Source organism: Xyrauchen texanus, chromosome 42, assembly GCF_025860055.1.
Source record: "Xyrauchen texanus isolate HMW12.3.18 chromosome 42, RBS_HiC_50CHRs, whole genome shotgun sequence".
Classification (NCBI taxonomy): domain Eukaryota; kingdom Metazoa; phylum Chordata; class Actinopteri; order Cypriniformes; family Catostomidae; genus Xyrauchen; species Xyrauchen texanus.
Window position 1 is genome coordinate 24,048,043 of NC_068317.1, and position 18,997 is coordinate 24,067,039.

An 18,997-nucleotide genomic window follows, 5' to 3' on the forward strand; every position below is an offset into this window, starting at 1 on the left:
TTGGTTTGATATTTTTCTAACTAATGCAATGACATTCAAACCTTTTTAAGTGAGGCTTAAGTGTCCATATACTTTTTGGGGCAATTGTAGGTACATTTTTTATATCACTAAGCACATATTATACCTGTATATTAGCTCATAGCTTCACAGACATTTTGGGCAAATTCCACAAAGAACAGTTTAGAAAATGTCTGCAAGAGTAACCCAGGTGTATGGCTTTACATATAGTATGTGTTAAATGGGGCCCGTGTTGCATTGAGAATCAGTACTGCTGGTATTTTTGAGTGCAGAAAAGGGGAAATGCATTTAGATGCATATGTGTTTCATGTGGATTCAGATCTCTAACCCTTTGTCTGTAATAAATAAATGTACTGTATTTTCAACATGTATTTTACAAGAACTTCTAGAAGGGTAAGTTCTAGTTTGGCAGGTTAGGATGCGTTCTTGACCCTGGCAGTGCCATTCATTGACAAAACATTATCATTGGGTCTGTTGGGAACACATCAAATTCACTATGGATTTTGTGATATCACAATGTCGATAAATTAGCCTGGAGCAACAGAACACTCATAGCAGTTGTCCACAACTTTGACAACACTTTTACCTAGTTGTGGTTTGCTGGCACTTAATATATAAATATAAAAAATTTGCATGTTTCTATTTATTTATTTTTATTAAGTCAAATCAAATGGAGATTCAAGGTCATAGAACAAAGTTTGCTTTGGTGTTCTTTATCCCTCTAGTGTTTCAATAATGGACCTTTCAGAGTTCGAAATGTTCAAAAACTTGGTCTACTTCTCGACCATCAAAACTTTTTATGTAAAATGTACCTTAATTCAATAAATAAATACATATTTTGTATTCTACATTCATTAAATGCACCGACTTATGCGTATTTTATTTGCCTTGATGTTCCTATCTAGCTCCACCTTAAGGTCAAAACTAAAACTTGTGGGTCTTTTCAGTCCCCGGAAAGAATTGAAACCGGATTTGGCGTCATTCACGAAGTCCATTGAAGACCTCGAAAATGGCCGTCAAAGCAAAGAGATTTTAATCTGCTGTCGAATTAAGGTGAGACGTGATTTTCATACAATTTCTTTCTACTCACTAATAATGTCATTTAAATAATTATTGCACGACTCATACTAGTGTGTTGGTAATGCATTGGACTAGCCTATGAATTGCGGCTCGCGCTGTACCGGATCAAGCATTTTTGAAATAAGAGCCCTTTGTTTTGCATGTCAAAAATACAAACATTCGTCTCTACATTCAAACCAAAGCATTTTGATATTTTCTTTTCATATTTACAACTGTAAATATTAATTGCTTAATAATATTTTGAAGAGTCTTTTAATTGCGTTTAGTTAGTTTGCCATTAGCTTGTTAGCTGATTATTGCAGCCAACTTTTGAGTTACGGGCGGGAACTTTTATTTGATGTAGTCAAGACGGACCGCTAGCTGTTTTTATAGAAAGATTACGCCTATTTGAAATATACATGTGTTCTTTATTTTTTAAACGAATGTTCTTTAATTCAAACTGGGTTTATTTATTTATGCATACTAAATAAATTCATTAAGATTTTTAGTAGTGGCTGATGTTATAAAATGTTCATTATGTGTTTTATTTTATTTATTTAAACGATTTTTGGGTGTGATTTAAACCTTTATTTAGTGGGATAAGAAGTTTTTTATATATATATTTTTTAAATGTTTTTTTTTTATTGCTGATAAAATCATTGTATGCAAAATCTTAAGATGTTTGTCGTTGCAGGTTGCTTCTTTGACGCGTCATGCAACATATCACACATAGTGGGTTTCTTTTAGAACAGCTGAAGAGGCAGAAAGAGAGAAGCTTTCTGTGTGACTGCACAGTGGTAATAGGACAGGATCGGTTCCAGGCCCACCACAATGTTCTGGCCGCTTTTAGCGAATATTTCTCCAATCAGTGTATTGACGCCGGAAGAGAGGATACCACTATAACTTTAGACCCAGAGTTGGTAAATGGTGCTGTGTTTGAAAAACTATTGACATATATATACACAGGGGACTTAAATATGGACAGGTGAGTTTGTGGGAATGTGTAATTATTTTTATCTGTGTGTATATAGGGGTGTCCACCCCAGTAATCTCTCAAAATGATTAGCATTTTTTTAAAACCTTATCCTGTATTTATGAGTTGAAATGTCATGCAAATTCATTAGTCAAAAAGTGTGGGAACCCTTTTAGGTTGGTAGATGACACGAAATAGTATTTTTTATGTGCTGACTGGTCAGCGCCACTCATATTCAACTTTTTGCCATCACTAGTATATTTTAAATGGTCGGTCTTTGTGACAAATTAATTTGTTTCATTTTAAAAACATCATATTAAAATCAAAACTGCATGCATAGTAATAATTAAAAAAAAAAAATGGCAAAATGCTGTTTAAAATAGTTCTAGATGGAGAAGTGCTTGTCACACTACAGGATATGTCAACTTCCCAAAAGTCATTCATGTTAACCACCCATATACTGTGCCAATGAAAGTCTTATCACTGTACAGATTACGGAATGCATTTTGCTTAAAGTTCCTGTGCTTTGTTGCTCACAGGGAAGAAATGGAAAATTTTCAGAAAGCTGCATCTTACCTTGGAATGCCTAAGATTGTTGCCTACTGTTCCTTAAGCCAAGGTGATAACAAAAGTGATGCTTCACCTGTAAGAAAAACAGAGTATTTAGATCCACGATCCCCCCTGAGTCCAGATGACTATGAACCTCTAGAGCCGATCTCGGAGGTGGAGGAATGTGAGCGGATAAGGGAAGAAATGTCTAAAGAAGATGGGTCTCAGAATGATCTTGCTTCAATGGATGAAGCCCAGTCATCTGGCGAACAGAAGCCCCTCGGCAAGAGAGGGAGAAAACCCAAAGCCAGGCTCTACGAGGATGGCCTTGAAAGGGAGCATATTAGTGCTCGGGGAGGTAGAGGAAGAGGTACTGGTAGACCAAGAGGTCGCCCGAGGTTGAGGCCATTGACTTCTGATTCAGCTGGCCAATCGCCAGCTCCACAAACCACAAGTCCAAGCAGCGTAGTAGGAAGAGGAACTGGAAGACCAAGAGGTCGCCCACGGATTAGGCCATTGTCCACTGACAGATCTGATTCTGCCAACACTGAATATAGTTCGGCAGCAACAACAAACAATCAAGAAGGGGTGACATCCATCCACAAAAGAGAGTGCCCCCAAATCAGACCCCTGTCATCTGAAACACCTGAGACCACTGGAGCAGAAGGAGACAAAGCAGATGAAGACCAAGGAGACAACCAAGAAACTCTCGAAGACACTCTTGAGGAAGATGACGATAAAACAAATGGTGGTAAAACCAAGACTGATACAAAAAATCTAAAAGAATTAGCAGTTGTCAAACGAGGGAGAGGTAGACCACAGATTAAGGCGTTATCCACAGAGAACCAAGCAACAAACCTTGAGGCTGGAGCTACAAACATTGAAGAAGGCTTAGAACCTACTAAGACAAAAGAGAACCAAGGGACCCCACGTAAAAGAGGAAGACCTCGGTCCAAGCCACTTTCTTCTGAGACAGCTGAGTCTTCAAACCCAGGCGATGGTGGAGAAGGAGTTGATGACGGCAAAAGCCAAGGCTCTGAGAAACCTGCGGATGATTGTTCTGAGGAAGGTTCCTTTCAAGGTACAGAAGGCGCAGATGATTCAGAGTCAGGTCCTGGCAAAAAGATCCGTACCAGCACCAGAAAGAGGAGCTTGAGCAGAAAGCTCAAAGAAAGTCAAGCTAGCAATGAGGAAGAAGATGAAGATGAAGATGACGATGAGGACATTGGCAATGACAGTGTGGACTGGGCTGCTGAAGAAGAGGTAAAACCCTTGCAGGATAAACTCAGGCCCATTTGTAACGTATGCGGGAACCTCTTCTCTGAGTTGAGCAGCCTGCGCAGACACATGCGCATACACAAGGGTATCAAACCATATCAGTGCCAGCTCTGCACCCGCTCCTTCAGACAGGGCAACCAGTTAAAGACCCATATGCGCATACACACTGGTAAGTCTTGTTCGATGTGTAACTATAGTGTGAAATATCAGGAACCTTTGTTAATAAGGTTGCCATTACTTTGTTTATAGGTTTATGTAGAATAATGGATGTTCTGTGCTGTTTTCAGGAGAGAAGCCCTTCGGCTGCACATCTTGTGAGGCACGTTTTGTGCAGAAGTGTCAGCTGGTCTCTCATTGCCGAATGCATCATGGAGAAGAAAAGCCACACAAATGTGATTTCTGTGAAGCGGCTTTTGCTACATCTAGCAATCTTAAAATTCACATAAGGTATATTTTATTTTGTTTAATTCATCTGCAATGTTACAGATAATACTCATTAATTGGTTTGAGCTGTGTGTGGTGGTCAGTGTACATGCGTGAGACATTTTGAATCAAAGTGGTCCCACAGGACACGGGTACTAGTCCGTTTAATCGCAATAGTTGTGCATTCTATCACAAAATATATATTCAAAATATAATATAATTTGGGGTTCCCTCTCAATAGTTTGTTCTTTTACAATATGTTTTGTGTTTCCTCACAATTATTTTGGGTTCCCTCGCAACAGCTTTATCCAAACGTTATGAAAATTAACCATGGTTTTACTACAGCAACTATAGTTCACCTATGGTATTTGTAGTAAAACCATAACCACAATGAAAAACTGAGAAAATATCCCATAGTTTTAAAGGAATAGCTCACCCAAAAGTGAAAATTCTCTTGTCATTTACTCACCCTCATGCCATTCCAAATGTGTATTACGTTCTGTCTTCTGTGCAGAGCACTAACATACTGTACATTTTTAGAAGAATATCTCTGCTCTGTTTGTCCTCACAATGCAAGTGAATGGTGACCAGAACTCAGAAGGTCCAAAAAGCACATAATAAAAGTATGTGCCTTTTATCTTCTGAAGTGATATGATATGTGTGGGTGAGAAACAGATCAGTCCTTTGACTAGTCACAGTCAGTTTGTGGCTGAATGTGAAAGTCACTTCCACACCAGTAAATATTGATCTGTTTCATGGATTTAACCACTGGAATCTTATGGATTAATTTTATGCTGCCTTTATGTGCTTTTGGACCTTCAAAGTTCTGGGCACCATTCACTTGCACTGTGAGAACCTTCAGAGCTGAAATATTCTTTAAAAAAAATGTTGTTCGTGTTTTGCAGAAGAGATAAGTCATACACATCTGGGATGGTATAAGGGTGAGAGAATTTTCATTTTTGTGTGAACTTGTGTGAACTATATCTTTTAAGATCTGAGGGATCATATCTCCAGACCAGAATATCATAGAGATGTACAGTTATCCCAAACTGCTTGACTGGAGCTAGCAAGCAGTTTTTAAATATCAGCTTAGAAACTGTCTAGACATGCCCTAGAAACCATCTAGAGCACCCTAGCAACCGAAGCCCATAGACTTCCATTGAAAATGCCTGAGAGAGATTAATTTGGATGAGAATGTCATAGAAACATGGGGTCTGGCTTGTGTAACTCGAGCTATCTAGCAGCCATTAAGAATTTCCTTGGCAACTGTCTACCCAAACCCTAGCAACCATTCATAACACCCTAGCAAATGCATAGAAACTCCATTAGAACATCGTGGATGGGGATGGGCTCTTTTGACTTGGGGCAGTCTACTGAGGCTCTTAGTGGCACATTGTGGTTACGGATTAACTATGGTTACTTTAGTAAAACCATAGTGAATTTGTGTGAGGGATGGATAAAGCTAGAACTTATGTCAAGGGAATGCAAAACTATTTCAGAAAATAAATGCTCTCCCTATCCTTTAAGGGGCTCCTTACAATTAACTGCCCTGAAACAAAAACACTTAAAAAGTAGTAGACTAAATTAAAACTGCATTTTGATACTACTGGATAGAACGCTATTAAACAATGAAATATATGTTGACAGTATAATTACACCGTGCCTGTACACATTTTCCACTAATAAAAACATGTAAAACAAACATACATTTTTCTTTATATCTTTTCTGATCTTAGGAAACACAGTGGTGAGAAGCCCTATGAATGTGGAGAGTGTGGGAAGCGCTTCACTCAGGCCAGCACTCTGATGTACCATAAGCGACGACACACAGGGGAGAAACCGTACATCTGTGACACCTGTGGCATGGCCTTCGCTGTGTCCAGCTCACTCATCTCTCACAACAGAAAACACACAGGTGGGCTTGATGACAAACAGAAGGCAGGTTTGCTATATGAGTATAATATTTCCAGCATCATCAACTAGAAGCATTTTGAGTTCTAAATGCATTAGAACTATTAACGTTTGCTCATGTGATTGGATTTAATTCACTTGTCCAAACATAGCTAAAGTATAAGACTGTAAGGAAAATTAAAAGAGTGACTTGCTCTGTGGAGAGTTCATAGGTTTATCATGAATGAATCATGGCTATTGACCAATCAGCATTCAGAACCAGAACTATATGTTGCTTTTTACCTTCATTTTCAGGTGTGACTCCTTATATCTGCTTGGATTGTGGTAAACCGTGCTTAAGTGCCAGTGAATTAAGAAAACATATGGACATCCACAATGGTGAGTTTAATAAATATAAAAATAAAAAAATGGAAAACTTGAGCGAATATGGATTTATTTATGTTCTTTTGCCTCTAGGTTCAAGAAAAGTAAAGTGCAACCTTTGTGGGAACACATTTTCAGACATTTATTCCTTGAAGAAGCACAGTATTTTCAAACATAATGGTATGTGTTGTATGTAAGATAATTATTTATTTTTTTACTTTTTTAAAACTTTTATCTGTGTATCTGTCAACTCATTCACCCATATCTATCTTAAACATACTTCTCAGTTCTTCCAGACCAAGAGCAGCAGACTCCTTCAAAAACTGACTCGGCATCGTGTCCTCTCAATATCCCCATTGACCACCAGGGCCTGATTGCGCGTGTGCGTTCTGCCCTTGTCGATTCCCCAGAGCACGAAATTCAGATGGAGTCACTTTTACCCCCAGAAGCCTCGCTCATCATCCAACAGTCTGCAGAGCCTCAAATGATCATACAGCATGCAGATGGCTCAGAACCCTCCATGATTTTCCAGCACGCCGATTCATCAGAAGCACCGGTCATCATCCAGCATGGAGAATCCGGCGAGCAAGTCAGCTATGTTGTGGAGCAGTATGAAATCCCAGCAACTGCTGAGATGGAGCACACACAGATAGTCATTGTTCAGACCATAGATTAAAATACCAGATTTTACCTCTATTTTAAATGTATTCTCTCCAGATAAGATTGTTAAAGGGATAAATCACCCAAAAATGAAAATTCTGTCATTTACTCACCCTCATGTTTTTCTAAACCTGTATGATGTTCTTTCAACTGTGGAACTCAAAGGTAATTGGAAGAATGTCTTTCATTGTATGGGGGAAAAGAGCAGCATCAACATTCATCATATTTTCTCCTCTTGTGTTCCACAGAAGAAAAGAAAATCTTACAGATTTGGAACAATATGACGGTGAGTAAGTGACAACAGAATTTACAATTTTGGGTGAGTTTATTCTTTAATAGTGTAGATCTTTTGAGATGTCTCCTAGAGCATTAGTAGGATCAGTCGCCACTGTGAAAGCGACAGCTAATCGTTATAAACATCCCCTCAGATCAGTTTTATTTATTTTCTTTTTCAAAACCTTTGAATGAAAAACATCTTAGCTGATAATCATTAATACTGAACTATTGTAACGAGTGTTAGTGTGTTTACTTTTACTTTTTTACATAGTTGGTCATATTCAGAGCAGAATCTGGATCATTAAAGGCATCAAGTATTGAAATAAAGGGAAGGTCAAACTTAAGTTTAGCTGTAAAATTAAGAGCTGTGTTTCAAACATGCATTTTGGTTCAGTTGTTTAAAAATAATTGTACTTTTCTATTTAATTGTAAGGACGACATGGTGATAATCTGATATTTGGAGCCATGCAATTGCCTTTTAGAAGTTGAAAATGTAAATACCTATAATGTTAAATGACCCGGTCTCAGAACAGTTTCGTATACTTTGTGAATGAAATTAGGATCTTCTAACAAACCGGGTAACTTTTATAATAAATCATCTCACACCAGACTATTCATTGTCATGCACATTTCTGAGTGCTTGTGTAATGCTTTTATAAAGAAAATGAATCTGTTGAATACAATTCCATTGGGATGTTTTCTAAATTGCTCTGATTATTTGTAGTTTATTCTACTAAACCCAAAATAGGCCATAGCAAATTTAAACTAGTTACTTTATACTAGTTTTTAGTCTTGACATGCAAATCATTACCCGGTTAGGCAGAGGGTTATTTTATGAATAGTTTTACATCTTGATTAAGGGCCGATTAAGAAAAGGAGCCATGAAAGTGATTTTTGATACGACAAATGATAGAACATCATAATATACAATACACTTAACACTAAAACTAAGGCAATAAAATACTTTGCATTAAAACCTTAAAGAGAGCATTCACCCAAAAATGAAAATGTTCTCATAATTTACTCCTCATGCCATCCCAGATGTGTATTACTTTCTTCTTCTGGACACAATATTTTTAGAGGAATATTTACATTTATGCATTTGGCAGACGCCATTATCCAAAGCGACTTACAGTGCACTTATTACAGGGACAATCCCCCTGGAGCAACCTGGAGTTAAGTGCCTTGTTCAAGGACACAATGGTGGTGGTGGGGTTAGAACCTGTGACCTTCTGATTAACAGCCCTGTTCTTTAGCCACCACCTCCGAATATTTCAGCTCTGTTGCTCCATACAATGCGAATGATGGGACATTTGTAGCTCCAAAAAACACATTAAGGACACTGATGTAATCCGTAAGACTCCAGTGGTTGAATAATGTAAGTCCTTTTTTACTCTAAATCTCCATTTTCACATTGGAATGTCACATATAGTGCCTGTTTAGTTTCATTTTCACATCTGGGGGCGTTTTACAGAAAGATCCTAACTTTAAAATCCTATTTTTTTAAAATCCTATTTTCCTAAGTTATTTATCTTATCCTATTTAAATGATCTGCTTGGTAACCATGGCAGTTTCAGTTAGGATCTCATTTAGGACAAAAGCCATTGCATATTAACATTTCCTAAATGCATTATCCTATCTTAACTACAGTTAGAATTTGCTTCTGTAATATGAATTTTTGGAAAAAAGTTAGTTTACCTTAACTGATCAGATCTTAACTTAAGGAATATTCTGTGTTCAATACAAGTTAAGCTCAACCGACAGCATTTGTGCAATATTGATTACCACAATTTTTTTTTTTATAGATTAAAAAAAATATATTTTTTATCCCCTTTTCTCCCCAGTTTGGAATGCCCAATTCCCACTAATTAGTAGGTCCTTGTGGTGGTGCAGTTACTCGCCTCAATCCGGGTGGTGGAGGACAAGTCACAGTTGCCTCCGCTTCTGAGACCTTCAATCCCGCATTTTATCACGTGGCTCATTGTGCATGACACCGTGGAGACTCCCAGCATGTGGAGGCTTGTGCTACTCTCCGTGATCCATGCACAACTCTCCATGCACCCCACTGAGAGCGACAACCACAAATCGTGACCACAAGGAGGTTACCCAATGTGACTACCCTCCCTAGCAACCGGGACAATTTGGTTGCTTAGGAGACCTGACTGGAGTCACTCAGCACACCCTGGATTCGAACTCGCGACTCCAGGGGTGGTAGCCAGTGTCAATACTCGCTGAGCTACCCAGGCCCCCTGACAAAAAATAATATATAATATATAGTATATAATAGTCTTGTTCCTCATTTTTTTTTTTTTTTTTTAAAGTTACCTCCAGAAACTGGTTTCGGACAGCCTATTGTTACTAGGATACCAGTAACTGATTAATGCCATCTGGTGTCCACTAAAGGTAACGAGTCTGCATCAATCATCCAACAGCACCACAATGGTCTAATAATCTAGAACAATATCAAGAGAGTTTTGGTGAAATCTAAGTGTATATTTAATAACTACAATACTAATTTCTCGCTAGAAATGGAATCAAAAGTTGAAAAAAGTGGGGGGAACGTACATTTATTTTCTTCCTCTCAACCACCATAGATCCTCGAGCAAAGTATTGTGGGATTTCGTGAAGGTAGACAGGATGTTACCCGAACATTGAATTCAGATGTGCCTTGATCCCTTCCTACCTCCTGAGGCAGCATTTTCATGGTTTCAGATTCATCCCTTGTCATTAGTTCTGTCTTTGTCTTATGTTGTTACCTTTTTGATTTGTATTTATAGCCCTCATGTTCTCTAGTCCTTGGTCGTGGATGTATCTTTGTTTATAGGTTTGGTTCTTGTTATCTTGTATCTACAGTCGTAGTCTCAGTCATGGTCAAATCTGGTTTAGTTGTAGACATGGTTCATGTTTCTTGTTTTGGTTTCTTTTTTTTTTTATACTTTTACATTTTGGATTGATCGTTTTGCACATTTGATTTAATAAACCTGCACTTTGGATCTCACATCATCTTCGTCCTCTTGTCTCGTCTTCATCTCCTGCCCTGCCTCAGCATTACAAACACTTAAAATGAAAGTGAACGTGGCCAATTTTTTAAAGCACTTACATTAATTCTTCTTTTAAAACTTGTGTATTATTTGATCTGTGAAGTTGTTTAAATTGTAATTTTTTTAGGGTTTGTTGACATCGTCATGGTAACAAAGTTGTAAAATTGGCTGTAACATTACACAGATAAGGGTAGTAAGTGGTTTTATCACACTAAAATCCTGTTTACACTCATATTGTTTTTCTTCTTTCTATACTTTTGAAAAAGTATTTTAATGTCCAAAAATGGTCCCCATTCACTTCCATTGTAAGTGCTTCTCTGTAACACAGATTTTTGCTTATAAAAGCAGGGGAGAGTAGAATTATTATTAAAAAAAAAAAAATTGTGGTAATCAACATTATGCCACAAATGCTGTGATTGAGCACTGAACCCAGAATATTCCTTTAATTCCTCTGTAATTCACCACTAAATGTTAAAGTGGAGATTTAAATTTAAATTTAAATAATGTCCTTTAAATTTAGAGATTTAAAGGGCATAAATATTGTTTTGTTTCTCACCCACATCTGCTATATCACTTCTAAAGTCATGTATTTAACCACTGGAGTCTTATGGATTACATCGGTGTCCTTAATGTGATTTTTGGAGCTACAAAAAGGTCTGATCACCATTCACTTGCATTGTATGGACCTTCAGAGCTGAGATATTCTTCTAAAAATCTTCATTTGAGTTCTGTTGAAGAAAGAAAGTCATACACATCTGGGATGGCCTGAGGGTGAGTACATGATGAGATCATTTTTATTTTTGGGCTAACTATTTATTTAAATATTTGCAGTGGAATCATTAAAATATTAATTTTGGTAATAATATAATTTGTATATAATTTAATATTAATATATTTAAAATAAATTATTCATTTTGACTTATCTATGATCTATTAATTTAATATTAATATTGTTACAACACATTTGTAATAAATTAAGGTTGTGAGTAATACTTTACATAAAGGTCACAACATTAGTTCCGTAATTATTAGGTATTATGAACAAAACGTTTACTAAAAATCATCAATGTTAGTTTACATAAAATACAATTGTTAATTTTTAGTTCATGATAGATCATAGCACAACTAAATTTAACAAAAACAAGTCTTGATTTTAATAATATTTTAGTTGAACCAAGATTAATAAATGCTTTAAAAATATTGTTCATTGTTAGTTCATGTTAACAAATGAAACTGTTTTGTAAAGTGTTACCAGGTTGTAAGTTGCATGCTGTCCCATGTGAAAATTTTTGTTTAAAATAAGAGTTTTAAGATTTGATTTATTTTCATAATAACATTATTATTATTAAAATAATGCATTGAAACTAAAAATCCATTGCAGGTTTAGACCTCAAATACAACTGTATCACAACGGTGTGGTTTGTTGCAGACATCATTCAGGTATGTCAGTCACAAGAGTTTTCCTGTAAATGCTTATATGTAAATTCAGGAAAATGGGGCCACTTTTTGTTATTGAGACGAATAGCAAAAATTACCCAGATAAGCTCATTTAACACTGTATCATTTTAACAGGCGACTGAGTCCCTTCAGTCTCTTGATCTAATGTTTAACAGCATTGAGGCATAAGGTGCAGAAGTTATAGCCAAATGTTGACATGTAAGTAAACTCATATTAATTTGGACTGTAGACCAACATTTTATTTAGATTAATAATTAACATTTATGGCAATCTTTTCAGCTGAATTTTCAGAATTTTGTTTATTTTACAGAAAAACAATAGCTTGAGAAAGCTCAGAATGACTGGAAATAAGACTGGAAACAAAGCTGCCAGATCAGTGCTACTTTAGAGGAAGTGGATGTGTCAGACTGTGACCTGGTTATTAACCAACACAAATATGATCACACAAAAAGCGTAACCTGAGTTTCAGTTTGATTAGTATTATGATTGTTTGCTAGGCCACACAAAGTGCAATTGCATTTGCCATCATCCTGCACAACAACAGGAGAATCTGTGCTATTAATGTTAGCCATTCTCTTCTGTTTAGCCTTCAGGTATGGGTGAAAATTGTGCATCAGTGTGTCCAATCCATAATTAATGTATTTGCTAAAAGCATTTTTAATTGGTTAAAGTTCTTAACTTAAACGACAGGAGAAAATAACTGTACATACAGTGTGGCACAGATGCTGATGGTGAATAATACATTGAGAGAGCTGCACATGGAAAAACATGGCATGACTGATACTGGTGTGGAGAGATTGTGTGAGGCACTGAATTTAAACTTCTGTCTATGCTACATGGATCTTCGCTGGTATTCATTCACATAAACAGACCAACCTTTTGATGCAGTGTTACAATGCAAATGGTATTTATTTTATTACTTTAAAGGAATAGTTCACCCAAAATATTATTTCAATCATGATGTATTGTTTGTGCACTGGAAGCTTCTGTCACCAAGACAAATTCCTTGTATGTGTAAGCATACTTGGCAATAAAGCTCATTCTTATTCTAAAAAATGAAAGTTCTATCATCATTTACTCTCCCTCAAGACTTTCTTTCCTCTATGGAACATAAAGAAGTTATTTATAGCAGAATTTCCAAAGCCATCTTAACACTGCAAAGGTGGCACCAAAGCAGCATCTGAAGTGGCAAATATACCAAGAAAAGGTGTAGTTACACAGACAGTTTAATGCTGCTCAGGGATGGCAGAAATGCATTTACACAGCACATACAATTCATAAATAATATTTTATTTAAATATAAGATTTTGAATATAGAAATATTAAATTAATGGGGGGGAAATATACTTCTAACCATTTATTATGAAATATATGCTCTGTCATGACAATAACAAGGTTTGAGGCTGATCTAATGCTGCATTTTATTTACACAGAACCAAAGCAGCATCAGAACTTCCTGAGGTGGGTCAGAGCAGGCCTAATTTAGTCTGACTTTTATTATCTTGCAACTATCATTGTGTCTTTACTCAGAATTGTATTATCTCGCAACTATTATTGCAGCCTTAACTCAGCAGTGTAAAGACGCCTGTTACGTTTGAGCAGCGAGGCAGACGAGGAGATGCGGATCCAAATGCAGTTTAGACTTTTATTAAATGAACAAACGAATAAACAAAGGAAAAACCCACAAGGGGGAAATAAACTTAAACGGAGAACCAGGGCAAACATAAACAGAGAACTAGGGCAGCAAACATTCCTGCACACACATCAAACAACGACCGACAATGATTAAACAAAGAACCAGGGTTTAAATACACAAAGGAACAAACGAGGGAATGAGGGACACCTGGGGCAACAATCAGGGGAAAACCAATCATGAAAAGAAACTACAAAGGACTACAAAAACCAAACAGGAAACAGGAACTAAACTAAACTTCAACATAAAAGCACAGAAACAAAAGACAACAGTGAACATGATAGCATAAAAGAAACTACAAAAGGACTACAAAAACCAAAACAGGAACTAAACTAAACTTCAAAATAACAGTACAAACAACAAAAGACAACAGGGAACATAACAACGCCTTAAGCTGCTCTTTTCCATACAATGAAAGTCAATGGTGACCGCAGCTTTCAAGCAAGATTTTACAACTTTTACAATTCTTGCTGTAACTCCAATGACTATTATTATTATTATTACTCTTATACCTAAAGGTTTATGGATATCTTACTTAGAGCTGTAACATCTGCCTCAGAAAGCTGACAGTCCACCAGGTAGAGTACTTTCAGTGTGCTGTCAGGCCGGAGGTGTTCTGTGAAGAGTCTGAAATGTCCTACACCTAGTCCAACATTCCAGGACAAATCTAGCACCTCCCTTAGAGGAATGCAGTCAAGAGATTCTCCTGGAATATCAGTTAAGGAGAGGTTCACAGACCATTCAAAATATATTGACAGATATTCCTTTAAGATGTGTTCATGTTTAACTTTGAGAAAATGTGACAATTGAATATATAATTACTTTCTTTTAAAACTTTTCAACAGGCACTTGAAAAAGCTACCCTTGGAAAAAAGTACTGCAGTTGTACCATGGTACAGTGATGGTAATACCATGGTTGATTTACTATATTTGGTTACCATATTCATGTATGATAGGGCCTTCAGGGAGCCTCCGACCAGATCATTCCATGAGAGATCCATCACCTCCAGCTGAGCCAGGAAAAGGAGTAAGGTGGCTGAGGGCACATTATAAACATAAACATATCTTTATTACGAGGATTAACCCCTTGAGATGAAGCATCTCGTTTTCGAGGGGGTCCTCCAATACATCAAAGCAAAAAAAAAACAAAAAAAAAGAACCAAAACAGCAGAGCAAATATCACGGTCAATAACAACACAACAAAACACAACAATACACACACACCAGCTCACAATGCTCAACCCCACCCCACCCAACACGATCCCCATAGATAACATGACAGAAAAACAACCACATGACTAGCATTGCACAAGGTCAAGGACTAAGAGTAACAAAAAAAAAATAAAAAACATTAAGGATGAAAATAACATTAATAATAAATAGAATAAAAATGAAGACATAAAAATTAGAAATAATAAACACATGACCAATGAAGCCCATGGTCAAACAAACAAAACTAGAAACAAAGACAAATATTCCGAAGATATTCCCCAAGAGCCCTTCGAAACGCTTTAAGTGAAGTTAAAGAACGGATAAAAAGAGGAAGATTGTTCCAATCATATGGAGCCTTAAAACAAAATGCATATTTCCCTACTTGTCTTTTAACTCTAGGAACAACAAAAAAAATCTGATCATTGTATCGCAGGCTGTATAGCGAATTATAAAGCACCAAGTGTTGCTTGAGATAAACTGGATAATTCAAGTAAAAACTTTTAAAAATAAACTGTAACCAGTGAGACTGTCTCCTGGCAGAAGGGGCCAACCAGGACAACTGTCTGTATAACACACAGTGGTGTGTCCTGAAGGGACAACGGAGAACAAAACGGCAAAGACTGTTGAAGACAACATCAATGGAATGCAAACAAGAAGCAGGAGAGTTCTGATAAATAATGTCGGCATAGTCCAAAATAGGCAGAAGCAGCTGTAAGACTATTCTTTTCCTGACCGGAAAATTAAAACATTTAACATATTGATAAAGTATTATAAGACGAGAGAAAAGTTTGTTTGTCAATGCTTGTACATGAGTTTTGAAAGATAAATCAGTTTCCAACCAAACACCAAGATATTTAAAGGTCTCAGTTGACTCTAAAGGAGAGGAATCAAGAAAACAAAGATTAAGGTTGTTTTCACCTATATCCAAGGCTTATCTATGGAACAATAAAGAGTAGGACTTTGATTTATTAAGGAGAAGTTTATTCGCCAATAGCCACTGCTGTATAGAATTGAAGTCTTGCTGTAAAGCGAGGTTTATCCCGGAGATAGTGGGTTTACTACAGTAAATGACTGTATCATCGGCATAAAGATGAATATTACAGTCTGTACAACATAAGGGCATGTCATTAACAAAAATAGAAAATAATAATGGTCCCAAAGAAGAACCTTGAGGGATGCCTTTTACTATGCCTGTATACTCTGACTGACAACCCCTGTAGGACACCCCCTGACGACGATGATGAAAATAGCAATTAAACCAGAGTAAAGATGGTCTCGCGAGACCAATAGCATGCAATTTATCCAATAGAATATAGTGATCAACTAAATCAAAAGCTTTGGAGAGATCTAAGAAAATGGCACCGGTACACAGATTGTCATCAAAACTAGAAAATATATCATTAGAGAGTTTTAAGAGAGCAGTGGTAGTGGAAAAGTGTTTTCTGAAACCTGATTGGCATTGAGTAAGTAAATTATTGTCAGATAAATAACCAGATCATTGATTAAAAATTATTTTCTCAAAAACTTTAACCACACTATTAATTATTGATATTGGCCTATAATTGTTCAGAATTTGTGAGTCTCCACCTTTGTGCAAAGGAATAACTTTAGTACATTTCCAAGCAAGAGGCACTTCACATGTATCAAATGACATATTAAAAAGCACAGCCAATGGTGGTGCTAGTACATGCGAGGCAAGTTTAATAAACTTACCCTCAAGACCATCAGGGCCAGGACTACTGCTATTAGAAAGCTTATTAATAGCCTGTTGAACTTCCGTTGATCTAACCTATCTAAATTTGAAAGAGCTTCCGCAGGGTTGGCTGTTAAGACACGGGTCTGTGAGAAGAACATTAGGTTGGACAAGCGGTATTTGAGAAAAAAGCAAACTAAAGGCATTAGAAATCACGGCTGGATCATTAGTTATTTCATTATTAATTATCATATTATTTGAAGTAATATTGGACTTACCAACTAGAGTGTTAACTCGCATCCAGAATTGCTTTGGGTTACTTAGTTCATTTGACAGGCTATCTCGATAATAATAGGCTTTAGCGTTTCTTGTTTGAGTTGTACATAAATTTCGTAATCGTTTGTATTTCTCCCAGTCTTCAGGCAGTTGTGTATGTTTATGTTTAACCCAGGCCCTATCCCTCTTTTTAAAAAGATTAATAAGATCACCATTAACCCAAGGCAGATGATGGCCTTTAACCTTAATGGATTTCCATGGAGCATGTCTGTCAATAACTAGCCCAACTTCAGTATAAAAAAAATCCCATGCAGCTTCAACATCAGGAATTAAGTAGAACCTATCCCAATTTATCCTTCGAAGGTCATTAACAAATAGATTATTATTAAATAATTTAGTTTCCCGTACCTTGATATATTTAGGAGGAAGATGAGGAGTTGCAATTTTCCAGATACAATGGATAATGGAATGATCGCTAAAGCAGTCAGAGAGAACTCCAGAAGTCATTATTCTGTTTGGATGAGAAACAAGAATCCAGTCAATGAGAGATTTAGAGTTAGAGCAGACTCTAGTGGGCTCAGTGATGATTTGAGTCAAATTAGCACCATTAACCATATTACGTTCTTTGAATGTAGAAGAATCATTCCAATTTAAATTAAAATCCCCCAGCAGAATAATTTCTCTCGAGTCTCCCAGTAATGATACCATAGCTAAAATGTTCTTAACAGACTCTAGTTTAGGAGCTGTAGGTGGTCGATAAATATTGCCTATTATCAAATGTTTATTTGCATGAAGAGTTATCTTAACAAAGATACCTTCGAAAAACTCAGGTTTCACCTCAGGAAAAATTAGCTGTGAACTCAGATTAGATGAAATATAAGTAACGACTCCACCTCCCCTGGAACCTCTGTCAGCCCTATACATCACATAATTTTCAAGGTGAATAATAGCGTCAGTAGTACTATTAGTAAGCCATGTTTCAGACAAAGTAATTATATTGGGATTATTATAGGACAGCCAAGCTCTAAGCTGATCAATTTTAGGGAGTAAAGTACGGATGTTAAGATGGATAGCATGGAGACCTCAAAACAATAATTAGAGATCCAGACACATGTACGGTCTTATGTCTGTTACTGTACTTTAAGGAGGGTAGTATGTCACAACACCCACCCAGTTCCACCACATTGTCACATTTGGTCATCGGTTGAACCAGATCTATTTTAAAATGATAAATCAATTTGCAACAAATTTGTCGTTGATTTCCTCACTGTTGTCAATCCTACCTTGGAGTGTTTCTTTCAACTTTTACAGCTTGTGTATGCATCAATGCGCGGTGATTTTAAGAAGATTCAGTCTGCATTCATTCATTCATTCACCAAATAACCTCTTACATTCATCCCGGATCCCTGAAGTGTTGGCAGACAGGCTTTTTACATACACTGTAATACAAAGAGCTGTCATTTGAACTTCTGTAATGCTCAATTTAGAGCCTCTGTAATGGAAAAATGTCAGTTATACTTTTATTTAAAAAATAAATAAATAATCCTCCAAGCACAGGAATCTGCTGAGTGGATCTAGGGATGGTTAACATATGCACCTCCTTGAATACCATGGAAAAGTGTTGGTTATGTACATAACTTTGGTTCTCTGAGAGGAGGGAAACAAGACGTGTCACTAAGCTGAGGCATATTGGAAGTGTCTTTCTACAGGACCTAGTTGAAACCTCTCTACAATAATGGCAATTCTAATATTGGCTATGGTGTTTAAGCCCAGCCCTTTTAGTTGTACTCTAAAAAAAGTGGCCATGCAAACAACATTCCTCAGAAATTTCTGACTCGGGGACAAAGAGTGCATCGATCGCACCTCGAAGAACTCTTGAGTCTTGTGGTGCGGCCAGCTTATGCAATGTCTCGTTCCCTCGTCTCAGGGAACCAAGGTTACATATGTAACCGAGATGTTCCCTTACAACTCCGTACACTTGACCTTGCGTCACTAAGCTGATGCATATGGGGAACAGAGTCCCATCACTACACACTACACAACATAACCTTCCAGAGAGGAAACATGACACTGCAGTCCCATGGGACAGCGACCCACATGAGTATGACACAAGT

General features: G+C 36.9%; 1 protein-coding gene across 4 annotated transcripts; it reads left to right on the forward strand.

The window, feature by feature from the left end:
- The first annotated feature begins 987 nt into the window (after nucleotides 1-987).
- LOC127634960 (myoneurin-like) lies at nucleotides 988-12,484 on the forward strand. Of its 4 annotated transcripts, XR_007969429.1 has the most exons (11): nucleotides 988-1,071; nucleotides 1,772-2,062; nucleotides 2,590-4,046; nucleotides 4,165-4,324; nucleotides 6,037-6,215; nucleotides 6,506-6,589; nucleotides 6,668-6,754; nucleotides 6,862-7,520; nucleotides 11,933-11,991; nucleotides 12,124-12,207; nucleotides 12,320-12,484. XR_007969429.1 is itself a non-coding variant. In XM_052114739.1 (8 exons), the coding sequence occupies exons 2-8, from the start codon at nucleotides 1,791-1,793 to the stop codon at nucleotides 7,248-7,250; spliced, it is 2,628 nt and encodes an 875-aa protein (XP_051970699.1). In that variant the 5' UTR covers nucleotides 988-1,071; nucleotides 1,772-1,790; the 3' UTR covers nucleotides 7,251-8,649. The 4 variants fall into 4 exon arrangements, 1 of the variants encoding a protein (XP_051970699.1); XR_007969431.1 differs by lacking the exons at nucleotides 11,933-11,991; nucleotides 12,124-12,207; nucleotides 12,320-12,484 and adding exons at nucleotides 8,660-8,888; nucleotides 9,355-10,485; XR_007969430.1 differs by lacking the exons at nucleotides 11,933-11,991; nucleotides 12,124-12,207; nucleotides 12,320-12,484 and adding an exon at nucleotides 8,660-10,485.
- The last annotated feature ends 6,513 nt before the right edge of the window (nucleotides 12,485-18,997 follow it).